At 32.1% G+C, this 18,202-nt stretch overlaps 1 protein-coding gene across 4 annotated transcripts in view; it reads right to left on the bottom strand.

Annotated features, from left to right (window-relative positions):
* The window catches only part of LOC126892159 (uncharacterized), a 138,275-nt gene that overhangs the window by 43,369 nt on the left and 76,704 nt on the right, over nt 1–18,202 (bottom strand). For all 4 annotated transcript variants that reach the window (XM_050661630.1, XM_050661629.1, XM_050661628.1 and 1 more), the window contains exon 5: nt 9,802–9,961. In XM_050661630.1, the coding sequence (XP_050517587.1) occupies nt 9,802–9,961 (160 nt within the window). The remainder of the gene's footprint in view (nt 1–9,801; nt 9,962–18,202) is intronic.

Raw genomic sequence — 18,202 nt, 5'->3', positions numbered from 1 at the left:
TATCCGAAGTCTAAATACCAACATTTGAGGTGGCAACAGCGTAGTAGAAGCCATGAGGACATAAACTGAAATATACGGATTCCGCGACAACCTTAAACTGAATAAATATATATTTGGACGTCACCAAAACCGTTAAAGTGATTTTAGATATACAGCAAGCGAACGTGGCGCGCCTGATGGCAACTGCTCCAAGTAATGTGTATATTATTATACAGATAACGTGTCTGAGGACATCCGGCCAATATTTTGTTCAGACATTGTAGGAAGTGGTACCTTTCACCTGCGATATATTTTAGAGAAAATCCTCGTGGCAACCGTATATCGGAGTCCACGAAGACCTGGACGCCACGAGAGACTACAGTTTAACATGGGGGGACGTCATGAGAGGCTAAAAATAAATATATATATATATATATATATATATATATATATATATATATATATATATATATATATATATATATATATATATATATATATATATATATATATATATATATATATATATATATATATATATATATATATATATATATATAATCGGTTTATAACGTTCTACGACGTCTTCCGATTCCCAATCGCCATTGCTCTCGATCGTAGCACATGTCTTCGTTCAAGCCTCTTTCTCCGATTTCCCTATGGATTCCTTCTATCCAGCTTTTCCTAGGTCTTCCTCTCTTCCGCCGTCCTTTTGGTGCCCATCGTAGCACTTGCTTGGGTAATCTGTCTTCTTCCATACGTTGTACGTGGCCAAACCATCTTAGTTGCTTTGTTTTTATATCGTCCATTATTGTATGCTTTACATCCATTATCTCCAATATTCTTGTATTTCTGATTTTTTGTATTCTTGATATACCAGCAGATCTTCTCCAGAAGTCCATTTCAGTTGTTCTGAGCATATTTTCGGATTTTTCTTTAAGTGGCCAAACTTCGCTGCTGTATGTTATAATGCTCTTAACAATGCTGTTATAGATGTTACGTTTATTTTCTTTGGAGATACTTTGGTCCCATAGGATTTTGTTCAATAATGCGATAGCTTTCCTTCCTTGTGTGCACCTTTCTTGGATATTCTTGTCCAACGTTCCATCTTGTGTAATTGTAAGACCCAAGTATTTATATTCCTGACAGTGATTAATAGTTATTTCATTTTCCAACGCTAGATCCTGCTGTATACCTCCAACGCACATATATTCCGTTTTCTTGGCATTCACTTCTAAACCCCAGTTCCGGTACTCTTCTATGATTTTTCGGGTCATGTATTCAATATCGTGATAATCCTGGGCCATAAGAATCTGATCATCCGCAAAACATAGAGTGTATAGCATGTTATCATCATTTAGCGGTATACCCATATTCTTACATTTCCTTTTCCAGGATTTCAAAACTTGCTCTAAATATATTTTAAATAGTGTCGGCGATAGACAGCAGCCCTGTTTAAGACCCTTATTCACTTCAAATCCTGACGAGATTTCCTTGCCTAGCTTAACTTTTGCTATATTATGTTGGTATAGATTTTTTACAGCTTTAATGAGGTTCAGACTGATGTTAGTTTTTTCGAGGGCTTCCCAAAGTTTACTTTGTGGTACAGTATCGTATGCTTTTTTTAAGTCTATGTACACTAAATGCAGTTCTTGATTGTAGGCTATTTGTTTGTCTATTAACTGTGTTACACAATATAGGTGGTCAGTGGTGGATCTGCCAGCGCGGAAACCGGCTTGCTCTTCGGCCTCTAAGTACTTGTATTCTTCTTGTATTTTATTTTTGATAATTTTTCCGTAAACTCTGCTGATGGTGCTTGTGACAGATATTCCCCGGTAATTATCGCATATATTTTTACTGCCTTTCTTGTGTATTGTAGAAATTACAGACAATTGCCATTCTTTTGGTATGACTTCGCCATTCATACATCTATTAAATAGATCTCTTAGGTATTCATACAGGGTGTTGCTACCGTATTTGAGCAGTTCTGGTGCTATGTCGCCAGGCCCTAACGCTTTTCTATTTTTTAGGGATTTGCATGCATTTCGTACTTCTTCCAGTCTTAACCGAATCGGTGAGCCACTGACAATTACATTGAAACTTTCGTGATCTTCGTTTTTAATAAAATCTTCTCTATTTTCTACTAGTAACTGCTTGAAATAGCCATCCCACTTTTCCAGAGTAATCGGTGTTATTATATCCCTTTTGGTATCTGTTCTCAACGTTTAAGGAATTTCCAGCTCTCTGTGTTTCTTGTCCCCCCTATATAGGCGTTAAGTTGATTGCATTTGTTTGTCCACGTTTCGTTTTTCTTCTGTGTGATTTTTTTCCGCACTCTTGCTTGTGCTTCTTTGTATAAAACCTTATCGGAATCTTTCTGTGTACTCATATATTTCCGGTACTTTTCTCTCTTATCGTCTATTTCGGTGGCTATTTCTAAGTCCCACCAGTATGGTTTATTTCTTATGTTGTCTTTGTACTCCCCCAATGCCTCATATGCAGCTTCGTGTATACATTGTGTTATATGTGTATGAAGATGTTCCGTATTTATAAATGTATATTGTCCTTTCAGTTTCTCGTCCAGTCGCTTTTCGTATAACGTTCTTATGCTTGTTTGTTGTAAGCTTTCTAGGTTGTATTTCTTTTTTGGTGCCAATTTGTTTCCTCCTTGTTCTCGTGAATTTAGATTTTTTTGAGATTTCATTCCGGAGAACAGTACTTCCGCTTTTAGAAGATGATGGTCACTGCCGCATGTTGCTCCTCTATAAACCCTTACATCGTTAATTTTCATTCGACTCCGTTGTTTTATCAAAAGATAATCAATTATACTTTTCTGGTTCATAGTAGGTTGGGTCCGAGTATATTTATGAATGCATCTATGCTGGAAGAAGCCGTTCATAATTCTTAAATTGTTCTGTTTACAGATGTTAATTATTCTTGTTCCATTATTGTTGAGTACTTCCTCGCCGTATCTGCCTACTACGTCATCCTGTTTTTTATTGCCTGTTCTGCCATTTAGGTCTCCTAATAATATAATTTCTCTGGCATTTCCTATTTTGACGATTTCATCGTTGAGCTGTTCATAGAACTCATCTTTGTTAGCTACCAGTGCGTCCTCGTTTACACCATATACTCCCAAAATAGTTATTCTATAGCCATATATGTTCATGTTGACCTTTATCATTCTTTCATTTATTCCTTCCCACGATGTTATGTGCTTTCTTAATGTTCTGCGTATGAAGATCGATATTCCTTGTTGAGCTCTTATGTGTTTTGGAACTCCACTATAAAAATGATCATAGTAGCCCAATTTCTGTGATCCTTGGCCTTTCCTCTTAGTTTCTGTCACCACTGCGATGTCCATTTTCATGTATTTTAGCTCTAATATAACTTCATCCATTTTATTTGAGAGGCTTTGAACGTTCCATGTTCCAAAATTCATAGTCCTTTTTCGTCGCTTTTTTCGTTGCCGAGTGATCCGTCCATTCATCCGAGTCTGATTATTGGGTCGTTTAACATTTGCTTGTTTTTACAAGTATCGAGGAGTTAGCCCGATGCCTTAACCCCCAACTTGGAGGACCAGGGTTTGATTTCAGAGTTCCTTCTCTTAGAGAGGTTGCTTTCTCCACAGCTAAGGAGTCCTCTCTACCCCACTTCAGTCATTTTTTTTACAAGTACCGAGGAGTTAGCCCGATGCCTTAACCCCCACCTTGGAGGACCAGGGTTTGATTTCAGAGTTCCTTCTCTTAGAGAGGTTGCTTTCACCACAGCTAAGGAGCCCCCTCTACCCCCTTAATTGTAAAATACATATATATTTTAATACAAAGTACAAAGAAAACACATTTTAATGCTAATTCAGTATTATTTTTTTTATAAAATTCTTTTGTGTCAACTTTTATTTATAACATCTAGTGTCAGTACAAAAGTGTCATTTATATGTACTATTTTTATACACTACCATAAACTAAATAGGAACATTGAATGGTCCATTATTAAAGAAGATATTGCAAAGTACTACTCTTCATGCAAAAAGTTTTCAGTTAAGGTCGCTACAAAAATCATTATTTTTAAAAAATTCTTAAATTTTAACTCTATGTGTAAATGACATTGTCAAGTAGTAGGGTTGATAGATGTACTCACGCACTTTAAAATGTTAATATTGATAAATAAACAAATTATGAATTTTTAAACCTGGAACAGCTCTCTCGGCAAAAAATGGATCTAGAATTTTTTTTTCTTTTGTATGTCCAAAACTACCAGGAAACCGAATATCGAAAAATAATTTCAAAATTTTTAATCCCGGTTATGTTATTAAAAAAACAAGTTTTAAACAAATTACACCAATTTTCAAACGCCATTTTAAAGGGCTGTTTAATTAAAATTTTCGTTTATCAATACATTTGTCGAAAACACACATAAAAGCAAACAAAATGAGATCTTTAAAACTTGTATACTCTATCGGCAACAACCGCGTTTTTGAAATTGAAAAAATGGTAATTTTTTATAAACAAATTAAATATCCCATAAACTACTCAATATTTATTATCCAATTTTTTTCTAAATTTATAGTGATATCATAGCGCAACTTTTTCTGTAAAACTGAATATTTTATAGTGCTTAATTATATTGCAAATAATATTTTTGTGGAAATTTGTTTTTCAATTTTGATTTACAATTATTTAAATAAATTAAGGGTAAAATTTAATTTAGTAAGTCTCATATAAAAGAATGTTTCTTACTCTTTGCAGAAAAAAATTGTAAAATCCTTAATAAAAACAAGCATTGCCGCAGTAGTTAAAAAAGTAAATTTTTTGCAAAAATTACCAATTTTTAATTATTTAAACAATGATCCCCTCATATGAATCATATACTTTCTTGAAAATATCTTTTGTTTTGACCTAAATTTTGATAAAAAATTTATCCCAACCTCTACGGAATTACATTTTAATTTTATTTTATTTTATTGGGCTAAAAATGATGGGATTAATACGAGTAAACTGCTGATGTTTTAGTGGAATAAATTCCCAGCATGGCCCGATGGCAAGAATTAGCCTTAGGTTTACAGTAGGGATGGCGGTTTTTGACAAAAAACCGGTTTTCGGTTATACCGGTATTTTTTGCTTACGGTTTAACCTGGCGGTTATAACCGGCCAAAAAAAACCGGTTTTTGGAAAAACCGGTTTTCGGTTTTTTTAATACAATAGGTTACAAAGTTACATTTACAATTACAATTTTCCTCTCCTCCCAAAATCAAAAAATTCCCCAACCATTTCAACTTATAAAAAATTTCCCAGACTCTTTGAAATGGGATTTAAAAAAAAATAATATCAACATAAATATTTTACTTAAAAATAAATTGGATAATGCAATATATCTTTTATTTTTGCTACCATCAAAAAAAATTATCATGTATTACTTTTAACACGTTTGTATATATTTCTAGAATAGGTACATTTTAACTCATTTAATACTTCCTGTATGGGTGTATCGTTTTGAAAACGTAGGGAAATTCTTGGAGATTCGTATTCGTAATCAGTAATACGATATGCATAGGCAGAGCATTATTTTTGGTAATCAGATAAAATCATTCACCGACTTTCAATGTCAAGAGTTAAGAGTTTAGTGTGAAAAATAGATGATGTTTGGCTTGAGTCTAATTCAAACAGACACTTCTTATGTAAATATTATGATTACAAATACCTTTTCAAGGAAATATTAAATAAAACTTAATAACTGATTCTGCTGGCTGATGTGAGATTGCACTTTCAGTGCGCTTCTGTATTTATAAAATAAAATAGAATTTGAATTATGGTTTTGTTTGGAATAGTTACTTGAGAATAATAATTATGATTGGGATCCGAAATAATACCTAACCTAATCCTAATCACCGTAAAAACCTAATAACCGGTTTTTTCTTTAAAAAGAAAAAACCGGTTATAACCGGGACAAAAAAATAACCGGTAAAACCGGTTATTGCGAAGTAAAAAAACCGGTTTTAGGTTTAAACCGGTAGGTTTTTCCCATCCCTAGTTTACAGTTTACTTTAATTGTTATCGTTATCGACACTTATTCTCATATGTTTTTATTTGACGTATGGCTGTTGTGAGATTCTTACATACTTGAGAAATGGACAAATCAGAGCAAATCTAAAATATTGTTTCAAAAGTTAATATTATATCCATCTGGCATTATTTTTTCAATTCGGTAACCAGTCCCTTTAAAATGGCCTCAAGAAACGCTAAAATTGACTTATTTTGGCATTTTTAATTGTTTATTTGCATTTTACGCTTAAAATAGTCATTTTGCGAAAAAATTACAAGATTAACTCTCATCTTAAAATAGTGCGGCAGATTCGTGCAAATATTATAAGAATTGAGCATTTAATGATACAAGCATATAATGTGGACCACACATACTACACATTATGAAGAACGAATAACTCTACAAGAGGAACTGCAAAGAATTTCCAAATGTACCTAAACACTTTAATTAAGAATGGAAAGAAAGTATTTTTAAAAGCACTATTGCGAGTAGAAGTGCACAGAGAGATGGTTACCGAAATCCCTTTGCTACCGGAACCAGTGTTGACTAAATTTTGATGTTTTTTGTATTGCTGTTTAGACATGTAAAAAAATTTGAGTAAGAATTCTGTTCGGAATGAAATGTTCTATATAAAATCAAATTTTGACATAATTCTAAACTCTATTACAAAACTAGAGAGACAAAAATTATCTTTAAATATAGCATTTGCAATATTTGCATTTTTTATTATTCTGTCAAAGAAAGAATCTTTCAGGGACAATTGGAAAAAAAATTGAAAATAAATTTAGTTTAGTTTTAAATAGGAATGAAGGCTTTTCTTTATTGCGATCAGTAAATAACATAATCGATGGAAGCTTTGACGAAGGTGTTAATATGGATCCTTGGCCAGTGTCAAACTTTATATTTGCGCCAATTACGTCTTGTGATGCTGAAAGTTCGTTTTCTTCATATAAACACTTATTAACTGATAAAAGGTATAGCATTTCTCTGGAAAATATTGAAAATTTTATGATGTAACATCGTAAAATACCTCTAAAATTAGGAACGAGGACATCTTGAATTTTCATTTATATTTTATCATTAACAGTAGTAAAAATAAACTTTCTCTAAATTATACATATTATAATTTTATTTCTCACCCAATCGGCCTTTAAAATCGCAAAATGTTTTTTCTAAAGTGCATGTATAAATGCATATATTGAATCATATAATAAAGGCATATTAGTCTAGTAAAATAAAATTACACTACATGTAAATCAAAATGTAAATTCGTACAGGTTGAAACAAATTTTATATCAAAGTTTAGGTGGGTACAAAAGATATTTTCAAGAAAATATCCAAATCATACAAGGGGATCATTGTTTAAATAATTAAAAAGTGGTAATTTTTGCAAAAAAATTACTTTTTTAACTGCTGAGGTCATTCAATTAATAATGAAGGTTTATAGGATTATTTTCTGCAAAGTTAAAGGGTGAATCTTTCACATAAGATGTACTAAAATAAATTTGGCCCCCTATTTATTTAAATAATTATACATAAATCTTTAAAAACAAATTTGAAAAAAAATATTTTTAGCGTTTTAATTAAGCACTATAGAATATCTTATTTTACAGGAGAAGTTGCGCTATATTATCAGTATTAACCAAAAAAAATTGGTCCAAAAATATTTAATATTTTTTGAGATATTGAATTTGTTATTAAATGTTACCCTATTTTCAATTGCAAAAACGCAGTTGTTGCCAAAGAAATATTCATCTGTATTAAATCTTATTATTTTTATTTTTATGTATATTTTCGATAAATGTATTGATAAATTCAAATTTTAATTCAACTTCCCCCTAAAATGGCATTTGAAAATTATTCAAATTTGTTTATAATTTGTTTTTTTAATAACGTCGCGGGGATTAAATATTTTGAAATGCCGTTCCGATAATTGGTTTTCTGGGAATTTTTCACTAATTAACAAATTTTTTTGTCTTTTTTTCCTTTTCTTTTTTTTTTCTTGGAGTTATATTACTACGGCCCTTTTAGGGTTAACTTTCATTAAGAATGTCGAATATCTAAGTTGTAGATTCTAGACCTAAAAATATTAAGACTGGTCTAAAATCACTTAAATAAAATGTGGCTACTTACTGAGTTACAGGGTGTTTTATTTAAAAATTTAAAAATTATTTTTACTAAGTATTTTCAAACTATTTGACGTATCCTTATCATACTTGGCAGAAAGTGTGGGTACTATACATTCTACTAAATTGTGATAAATAAAAGTTTCTAGCTACTACCAGAGGCGTACGACAGGTGATAGTTTTTGGTTGACCCTTCCCAAATTCTAAGCCACTGAGGGAATTATTATTTTAGCGAAATTTGTCGATTCTCCAATACTATCTATGTAAATAATATACTCTTTACTGTTAACCACTAAGTCATTAATTTTCGAGATATTGGACGTTAAAAATGAAACGGCATAGTTATTTTGATTCATTCATTCATTTATTTTAAACTTCCAATATCTCTCAAACTGATGACTTTATCGATACCAATAAAGTTATTTACATACAAAGTATTGGAGAATCGAAAAATTTCGCTAAAATAGTAATTCACTCAGTGGCGTAGAATTTGGGAGATGTCAACCATTAACTATCCCCTGTCGTAAGCCTCTGGCACTAGGTAGAAACGTTTATTAATCACAATTTAGTAATGTGTATAATAGCCACACTTTATGCTAAGTATGATAAGGATACGTCAAATAGTTTTAAAGTACTTGGTAACAATAATTTTTAAATTTTTAAATAAAACACCCTGTAACTCAGTAAGTAGCCACATTTTATTTAAGAGATTTTAGTTAAATCTTAATATTTTTAGGTCTAGAATCTACAACTCAGAGATTCGACATTCTTAATAAAATTTAACCCTAAAAGGGCCCGTTGTAATACATATACCTCCAAGAAAAAAAAAGAAGAAGAAAAAAGCACAAAAAAATTTTGTTAATTAGTAAAAAATTCCCAGGAATCCAACTATCGAAACGGCATTTCAAAATACTTAATCCCCGCGACGTTAATAAAAAAATATATTATAAACAAATTTGATTAATTTTCAAATGCCATTTTTCGGGGGAGTTTAATTGAAATTTGAATTTATCAATACATTTATCGAAAATATACATAAAAATAAAAATAATAAGATCTTAAGCAGGTGAATATTTCGTTGGCAACAACCGCATTTTTACAATTGAAAATATAGTAACATTTAATAAACAAATTTAATATCTCAAAAAATATTAAATATTTTTCGATCAATTTTTTTTTTGCTTAATACTGGTAATATATCGCAACTTAGTCTCTAACATAAGATATTTTATAGTGCTTATTTAAAACGCTAAAAATATTTTTTTGCAAATTTGTTTTTAAAGTTTTATATACAATTATTTAAATAAATAGTGGGTCAAATTTAATTTATAAGTCTTATGTGAAAGCTTTACCCTTCAACTTTGCAGAAAAAATCCCGTAGACCTTCATTTAAAATTGAGTTGCCTCAGCAGTTAAAAAAGCATTTTTTTTGCAAAAATTACCTCATTTTAATTATTTAAATAATGATCCCCTTGTATGATTTGGATACTTTCTTGAAAATATCTTTTCTACCCACCTAAACTTTGATATAAAATTTGTTTTAACCTGTACTAATTTACATTTTGACTTTCTTTTATTTTATTATGCTATATTTGGTTACATTTTAAGTGCATGTTGCATGCATATTTTATTTATCTAATATTACAATACTTACTCTATATTTGTCAATAAGGTACAACGTCTCGCGTGGATCAAACTTTTGCACTGTAACTCTTGCTCCCCCTATAATGATAGCTACCAATTGGTATATTACGGCCGATATCCAGTATAGAGTTGCGCAAGATAAGTAAATAAATCCAGTTTCGGTATATTCTCTAAAAAAGTATAAAATCACATTTATATTTATTTAGTTCTATATATAATTTTATTTCACATAATTTTATGTCTTTCAAGATATGTCTAGATGTAGAACGGAAGATGTTTTTAATATAAGTTAAATCAATTAACCAATGAACGAATGAACCAATATAAAATGGTTTAAAAAATCTTCACTTTTTGACAATAAATTGATGATTGTTATTTGATATTCACTCTTCTTATAATAGTCCAGGAACCGAAGGTTTTCACCCCGCAATTTTTACATAATGGATCGATTTGCTTGAAAATTTGAGAATAAGTAGTGGATGATCCAAGGATCAAAATCTATATGATGCTGAAAGGCGCTTTTACCATGGGGGTGGTTGCCACCCCATCTCAGGAGTGGAAACTTTTTATTAAATTTTGACCACAAAAGTTGATAAAAACATTCATTCTAAGCTAAAAATGTTCTATACATTTTTTTGATAAAATGAATAGTTTTCGATTTATTTGCTATCGAAAGTGTTAGTTTTATATCGAAAAAATAAGTGTTTTTCAATAATATACTAATTTACGATTCACTCAATTTTTGCCGTAGAAAATTGTTTTGAAAACCATGTTCTTGGGAATTAAATAACCTACAATTTCATATTTAAACATTTTTTCGTATTTCTGATACTAATCTTTCTATTCTGAAGAAATCGACATTTTTACCGAACTACAAAAATTCGTTATTCGTTTTAACTCCAGTTTTTTTAAAACTAATCTTTCTAAGCCAGTCAAACTTCTAGAATCTATTAATAATACTTAAATAAAGAAGAATGAAGAAGGCCAATGACCAAAAACACCGCTAACTTATATTATTATGCTTCCAATTGGATTTCTCTTTTTTTTCAAAAAAAATCTATTGATTTTTTAACCGTATCTTTTCTATTTTTTATTTTAGAAAGATTGTTAAAAAATAATGTAGGTTTTAGTAACGTCTATAGGTCTATTAATATTAATTCTTTTTAAAATCCTCAGCCCAAAAAGAGGTGACTTTGAAAGGGTTGGTAAAGGTGGTTTTTGCATGTAATTACAAGATTTAATTATCAATAGTTCACTCAATTTTTGCCGTAGTAAAAATTTTGGCTAACCAGTTTCTTGGGAATTAAATAACCTACAACTTCATATTTAAACATTTTTTTCTTATTTCTGATGCTAATCTTTCTATTCTGAATAAAGGCCATTTTCTCCAAACTACAAAAATTCGTTATTTGCTTCTAACTCCATTTTTTTAAAAACTAATTATTCTAAACCGGTCAAACTTCTAGAACCTATAAATAATATACAAATAAAGAAGACCAAATAAGGTTAATGACTAATTTTAATTAGGGTGGTGATTAGGACGTTGCTTCGGATCACTTTTTTGCTGAAAAAAGTAGGGCCTAACATTCTTTTCAATATACGTCACTTAATTTTTGAGCTAGAGACTTTGTTTTTATTTCTGGAGATAGATATTTTAAAATGCTTTAAATTAGTTTAGACAAGTTATCCTCGAAAAATGCATAGTTTTCCCGTCTTTTGACTTTGAAACTACAGTATTTAGCATTTGAAGAAGAAGAGCTAACGTTTAATAGTGTATAGCTCGATTACAATTGGTCTTAAAAAAAATTAAAAGAAACAGTTTTGTTTATTTTTTCAAAAGGTATATTTTTGTTAAGTAAAGTTGTTTTAATAAAACGAAAACTTTTGGAGTTATTAGCCGAAAACTTATTAAAAACATTGATTTTTTCGATATAAAACCAACACTTTTGATAGCGAATAAATTGAAAACTATTAACTTTATTAAAAAAATGTATAGAATATTTTTTGCTTAGAATGAATGTTTTTACTAACTTTTGCGGTCAAAATATAATAAATAATTTCCACCCCCGAGATGGGGTGGCAACCACCCCCATGGTAAAAGCGCCTTTCGGCATTATATAGATTTTTATCCATGGACTATCCACTAGTTATTCTCAAATTTTCATGCAAATCGATCCATTCTGTAAAAATTGCGAGGTTTTGTCCTATTTTAAGCTTTATTACTTGGACTATAATTTTCTTGAGCAGAATTTTTACCCTTTTTAACACTAGAAAGTCGGAGGGGCCAATTTGGCCCATGTTGCGATTTAAAGTTATTGTAGTTTTTTTATTTGAGGCAATAATATTTTCATATTTTATGACTTTTAAAATTTTGATACAAAGCCTTATTTAAAATAAAAAATATTGCTTACTAAATTTATTTAATGATATTTTTAACAAATCTACCATAGAATTCTAAAGGGGCCAAATTGGCCCCGTGTAAGTTATTATGGTTTTCTGGGAAATTCGACGATCCTTTCTTTCAAATGCCTGTGGAATGGGTAAAATTATATATATGTATGTTTATTGTAAATGGTTACCCTATACTGGTACTGATCATCTACGTAATAAAGATACAATTGTTGGCGAACACAAGTGAACACAAAGATGCAATTGTTGGTGTAGAGGACCAAATGACGCGAGTTATAGTACAACGACCGCTACCATCCAGTATATTCTACCACGTGGAATCAACACGAGGCTACGCCGCGTCGCAGCGTTGAACATTCTGGACCTAATTGCGACGTATTGGACAGCAAGATCAGCAATTATAAAATTATAAAACACCATGTAAAAATCAATATTTTTCAGTCTGATTAAAATCTCTAAATAAAAGTCTAATTTAAATGTTAAAGTAAAGTCTGATTTTAAATTGTTGAGTTGTATCTAAAATCTTTGTTTGTCGAAATAAAAGTTGTAATTGTGAAGTTTAGTTTTTTAAAAAAGTGTTTTTCCAAAGAACATTCATAATTGGCGCAGAGTCAGTACGGAAGTGGAAGAGTCTTTACAGATCCTCGTCACTTTTAAGTGTTTGTCCACTGTTCCAAGAACCAGCCCCAGGGAAACCGTTGCAGAGTTCACCCAAGGGAATTAGCAGTTAGAAATAGAAGTTAGGAGCCTTCAGGAGCAAAGGAATGCACATCGGCATCGTCTTTATCCTGTAAGCGATTTTTATTATTACTTAGAATTAAGAAGATTAATTTTTGAAAGAGATATTATTAAATCAGACTCCTCTGAGTCCCTAGATTGAATCAGAGCTAGATTAAGAAGATAAAAACAAAGATTTGAATAAATTAATAGAAAGATTAAAATAATTTAGAAATATCTCCTGTAAGTCCTTAGATTGACTTTAGAGCCAGATTTAGAAATTTATTTAAAGAAAAATTTGAATAGCTTAATAAATACTATATATTAATAAACACTAGAGATTAATAGATAAATAATAAGCAGTTTAAGATTGATATATTTGAAATTACTATACGTATTTGACTATTGACTATATATATTGAAATTTTTTTTAAATATGGCAGTTCCACAATTTGACGTGAAAAATTTATGCATTCTTCCAAATTTCGACGGAAACCCAAATGAATTACATGAATTTATTAAAGTTTCTACAATACTTCTAAACCATTATTATGATAGACTAAATGCAGCTAATATCCAAAATAAATTTTTGCTTCATGGTATTATAAGTAAATTAACAGGTAGAGCCAAAGAAGTTATATCTGTATATGGATGCGAAACTTTTGACGAAATAAAAAATGCATTAATTCAAAATTTGGGAGACCAAAGAGACGAAAATTCGCTTACAAGAAACTTAGTAAATTTAAGACAAGGAGCAACAGAATCTATCATGCATTTTTACGAAAAAATAATGGGACTTTTAAGCTGTATCAACAATTACTTAGAATTACATACTGTAAATGCAGACATTAAAAGAAGCAAACAGGAATTTTTCCGTCAACAAGCTCTTACAACATTTTTAGCAGGCCTACGAGAACCAATGGGCTCTGTTATCAGAGCAATGAGACCAGGAAGTTTAGCTACGGCGATACAATACGTACAGGAAGAAAATAATGTTAGATATCTTCAAAAAAATCAAATAAGTCAACCTTCAACATCAGGAAGAAGCGAAAATTATCAAGAACGCCGACCTCAGAGACAGCAAATGCCTTTACCTGTCCAAAAACCATTTTATCAACAGCAAAATTTTGCACCTCCGCAATGGCAGCAACCAATCAGACAATTCTACCCACATAATCAGTTTCAACAACCCCATCGACAACAAAACTTCAACCAATTTAGACAAAATTCAAACCCTCCAGCATTCAGGACCCAGAACCAGTCAAATGTATGGGCACCCAAACCCGGACAGCCAAAGCAGCCTAGACCAACACCTATGAGTGGAATATCCGAAACCACAACCGGAGGCCGTCAAAAATTTACACCAAATTACCGAGCACAACCAAAATTCACCGTAGAAGAACTTTACAATATACAATGCCACGGAGATGAGCAAGAAGAGAATGCCGACTACAATGATTACTATGGACCCGAATACGACAATTTTCTACAAGATACATACGAAAATCAACCAACCGAATACGAAGAAAACGTAAATTTTCGAGAGGACCCACCAGAAGCAGCCGAAACGTAATTGAACTTCATTCATTTCCCGACAAGAAGGAGCTACCTTACATCGAAATTTCTGAGCCTTCTTTACGACTTTTAATCGATACAGGATCCACAAAGTCATTTCTTAATCCAGAAATAGCTTCTTCATATTTTCCAAATTATATAAAACACGAACCCTTCATCGTCACATCAATTTTTCAAAATTATTCCCAAAAATATTGTGCTGAAATTCCTTCATTTTCAGAATTTAATTCTGACAGCAAAATGAAATTTTATCTCTTCAAGTTTCACAAAACTTTCGATGGTCTTATTGGCCTCGATAATCTAAAACTTTTCGAAGCCCAATTAAACTTTCCTAAATCACTTCTAGTTACAAAAGATTCTACAATCCCTATCAAATATTATGAAACAAACAAAACACAATTTTATTCCATCCATTTGGAACCAAATTCAATTAGCCAAGTCAAAATTCCAGTCAAAGAAGAAAAAGGAACCATCATTATTCCAACTCAAAAAGTACAAGGCGTCGTAGTACGAGAAGCCCTTACTAACGCCGAGAACCACCTCGCCTGGACCGAAATTGCCAACTTCACGTCAGAACCCATTCACCTTTCTCTTATGGAACCACTCGAAAGCCAGGAAATAGACATTCAAGATTTCCATATATATTCCATGGAAACAACCTCCGGACCAGACTACAGACAAGATATCGACGACTTAATTAAAACTGAACATCTTAACGAAGAAGAAGAGGATCAAGTTCGTCAACTATGCCGAAAATTCTCCGATATATTTCATCAACCAGACACTCCTCTCAGCTTTACTAACGAAGTTAAACACCACATCAAAACCAAGGATGAAGAGCCTGTATATACGAAATCATACCGGTATCCGTATGTGCACAAAGAAGAAGTAAAGAAACAAATCTCTTCAATGTTAGAGCAAGGGATCATTCGACCAAGCCAATCGCCATGGTCCTCGCCCATCTGGGTCGTGGCAAAGAAACCAGATTCATCCGGTAAAATAAAGTGGAGGATAGTGGTAGATTATAGAAAGGTCAACGAGAAGACAATTGACGACCGATACAGAATTCCTCACATTAGCGATATTTTGGACAAATTGGGAAGATGTCAATATTTTACGACCCTCGACTTAGCGAGCGGATTTCATCAAATCGAGATGGCTGAAGAAGACATTCCCAAAACAGCATTTAATGTGGAAAATGGACACTATGAATATTTAAGAATGCCATTTGGACTTAAGAACGCTCCGTCCACGTTCCAACGTATGATGGACAACGTATTGAAGGGACTTCAAGGAGAAATATGCCTCGTCTATATGGATGACGTAATAGTATACTCAACATCACTACAGGAACACATAGTAAATCTCACAAAAGTATTCCAACGATTAAGAGAAGCCCGACTAAAAATCCAAGTTGACAAATGCGAATTTTTAAAAAAGCAAGTTCATTTTCTGGGACACGTAGTCACACAAGAAGGAATAAAACCGAATCCAGCGAAAATTGAAGCAATAGAAAAATATCCAATACCGAAAACAGCAAAAGAAATTAGAGAATTCCTTGGACTCTTGGGATATTACAGAAAGTTTATTCGAGACTTCGCAAAAATCACAAAACCTCTAACAAGATGCTTGAAAAAGGACGCAAAGATCGAACATACACCCGAATTCGTAGAATGCTTTGAAACATGCAGGAAATTATTAATGAATGAGCCTTTATTGCAATATCCAGATTTTTCCAAACCGTTTAACCTCACAACAGATGCCAGCAATTTCGCTATCGGAGCAGTACTTTCCCAAGGACCAGTTGGCAGTGATAAACCAATTGCCTTCGCTTCCAGAACACTAAATGAAACTGAGACCAAATACTCAACAATAGAAAAGGAAATACTAGCAGTGGTGTGGGCAACTAAGTATTTCCGACCCTACCTATTTGGAAGGAAATTTAAAATACTTTCAGACCACCGTCCCTTGCAATATCTATTTTCTCTAAAGGAACCCAACTCCAAACTAGTACGTTGGAGATTAAAATTAGAAGAATTTGACTACGAGGTAATTTACAAAAAAGGAAAAGCTAATACCAATGCCGACGCACTGTCTCGAATCGAAATTCACACAAAGGAAACTAAGGACATCGATTCACAAATTAAGGAAGTCTTTGACGACTTAGTAGACATGGAAGACGATGGATGGTCAACGACTAATAATCCAGATGCAGATCGAATAATCGACGCGATTGTAGAAGAAAAAGCAACAGAATTAATCCCAAAAAACATCCCAGAAGACACTGTTGGAAATGAAGATCAAAACATCCCAGAAGACACTGTTGAAAACGAAGATCAAAACATCCCAGAAGACAATGTTGAAAACGAAGATCAAAACATGGATGAAGACGGAAATGAAACAATACATACAGCGGTAGAAAATCCAATTCTTGGTATACCTATTTCGGAAAAACCACTTAACTTCTACAATAACCAAATTATAGTCAAAATCGTCAACTACAATCCACGACCTCCAGCAATTATACAAACCTTTCCGAATAAAAGACGTTATCATATCCAGCTATCGAAAGATCAATTAAAAGCTGATACCATAAAGATTTTTAAGGAACATCTCAACCCGAAAAAGAAGTATGCAATTTTATTTGAAGCAGAAGAAGAAATTTTTGCAGAAATTTGCGAAATTATCAGAAAAACTTTCAAAAACAACGCATATGACTTAGTAAAATGTAATCTTTTATTGGAAGATGTTAATCTAGAAGAACAACAAAAAGAAATTATAAAAAACTATCATGAAGGTAAAACGAACCATAGAGGAATAGCTGAAACAGAAAGCCAAATAAGAAGAAGATATTACTGGCCTAATATGAAGAAAGACATAGAAGATATCATAAACTTCTGCGATATATGTCAAGAAAATAAATATGACAGACTTCCTCCCAAACCAAAATTTATGGTTACACCAACTCCCACTAAACCACTGGACATAGTTCACATCGATTTATTCCAGGCTGATGGACAGAAGTTTCTAACCATAATAGACGCATTTTCGAAGTATGGACAAGCCTATCCAATAAATGGAGGAAACGCAATCAATGTACTCAACGCCCTACTAATTTTTATAACCCATCATGGACTCCCAACAATGATAGTAGCCGATAATGGTACAGAATTCAAAAATGGAGTAATACAAGAATTTGTAGACTCTCATAAAATCTCAATCCACTATACGACACCAGAGAATCCGCAATCCAACGGGATGATTGAGAGATTTCATTCTACATTAATCGAACATCTTCGAATCCTAAGGAACACCAAGGCAAAGCTCCCGATAAAAGAACAAATGCTATACGCTATAATTGGGTACAATAATTCCATACATTCCGCAACGAAGTTACGACCCATTGACATATTAAACGGCCATATCGACGCAAAAGATCCCTTTGACGTTGACATACAGAAAGTAATACTGAATAATTATATTCAAAATCATAGAGAGATAACAAAGGAATTATACAAGGAAGTAAATCAGCATATACAAGAAAATAAAAATAAAGTCATCGAAAATAGAAACAAATCGAGACAAGACCCTATTACGTATAAACCAAGTACAAAAATTTATACCCGAAAAACAGTCACTAGGAATAAATTACTTCCACGATATTCTGCAAAACTTATAAAGAAAAATAACGAAGTTACTGTAAAAACATC

Source organism: Diabrotica virgifera, chromosome 9 (assembly GCF_917563875.1).
Source record: "Diabrotica virgifera virgifera chromosome 9, PGI_DIABVI_V3a".
In the NCBI taxonomy this organism is placed as follows: Eukaryota; Metazoa; Arthropoda; class Insecta; order Coleoptera; family Chrysomelidae; genus Diabrotica; species Diabrotica virgifera.
The sequence above is the reverse complement of the archived record's forward strand: the minus strand, read 5'-3'. Positions and strand labels throughout refer to the sequence as shown.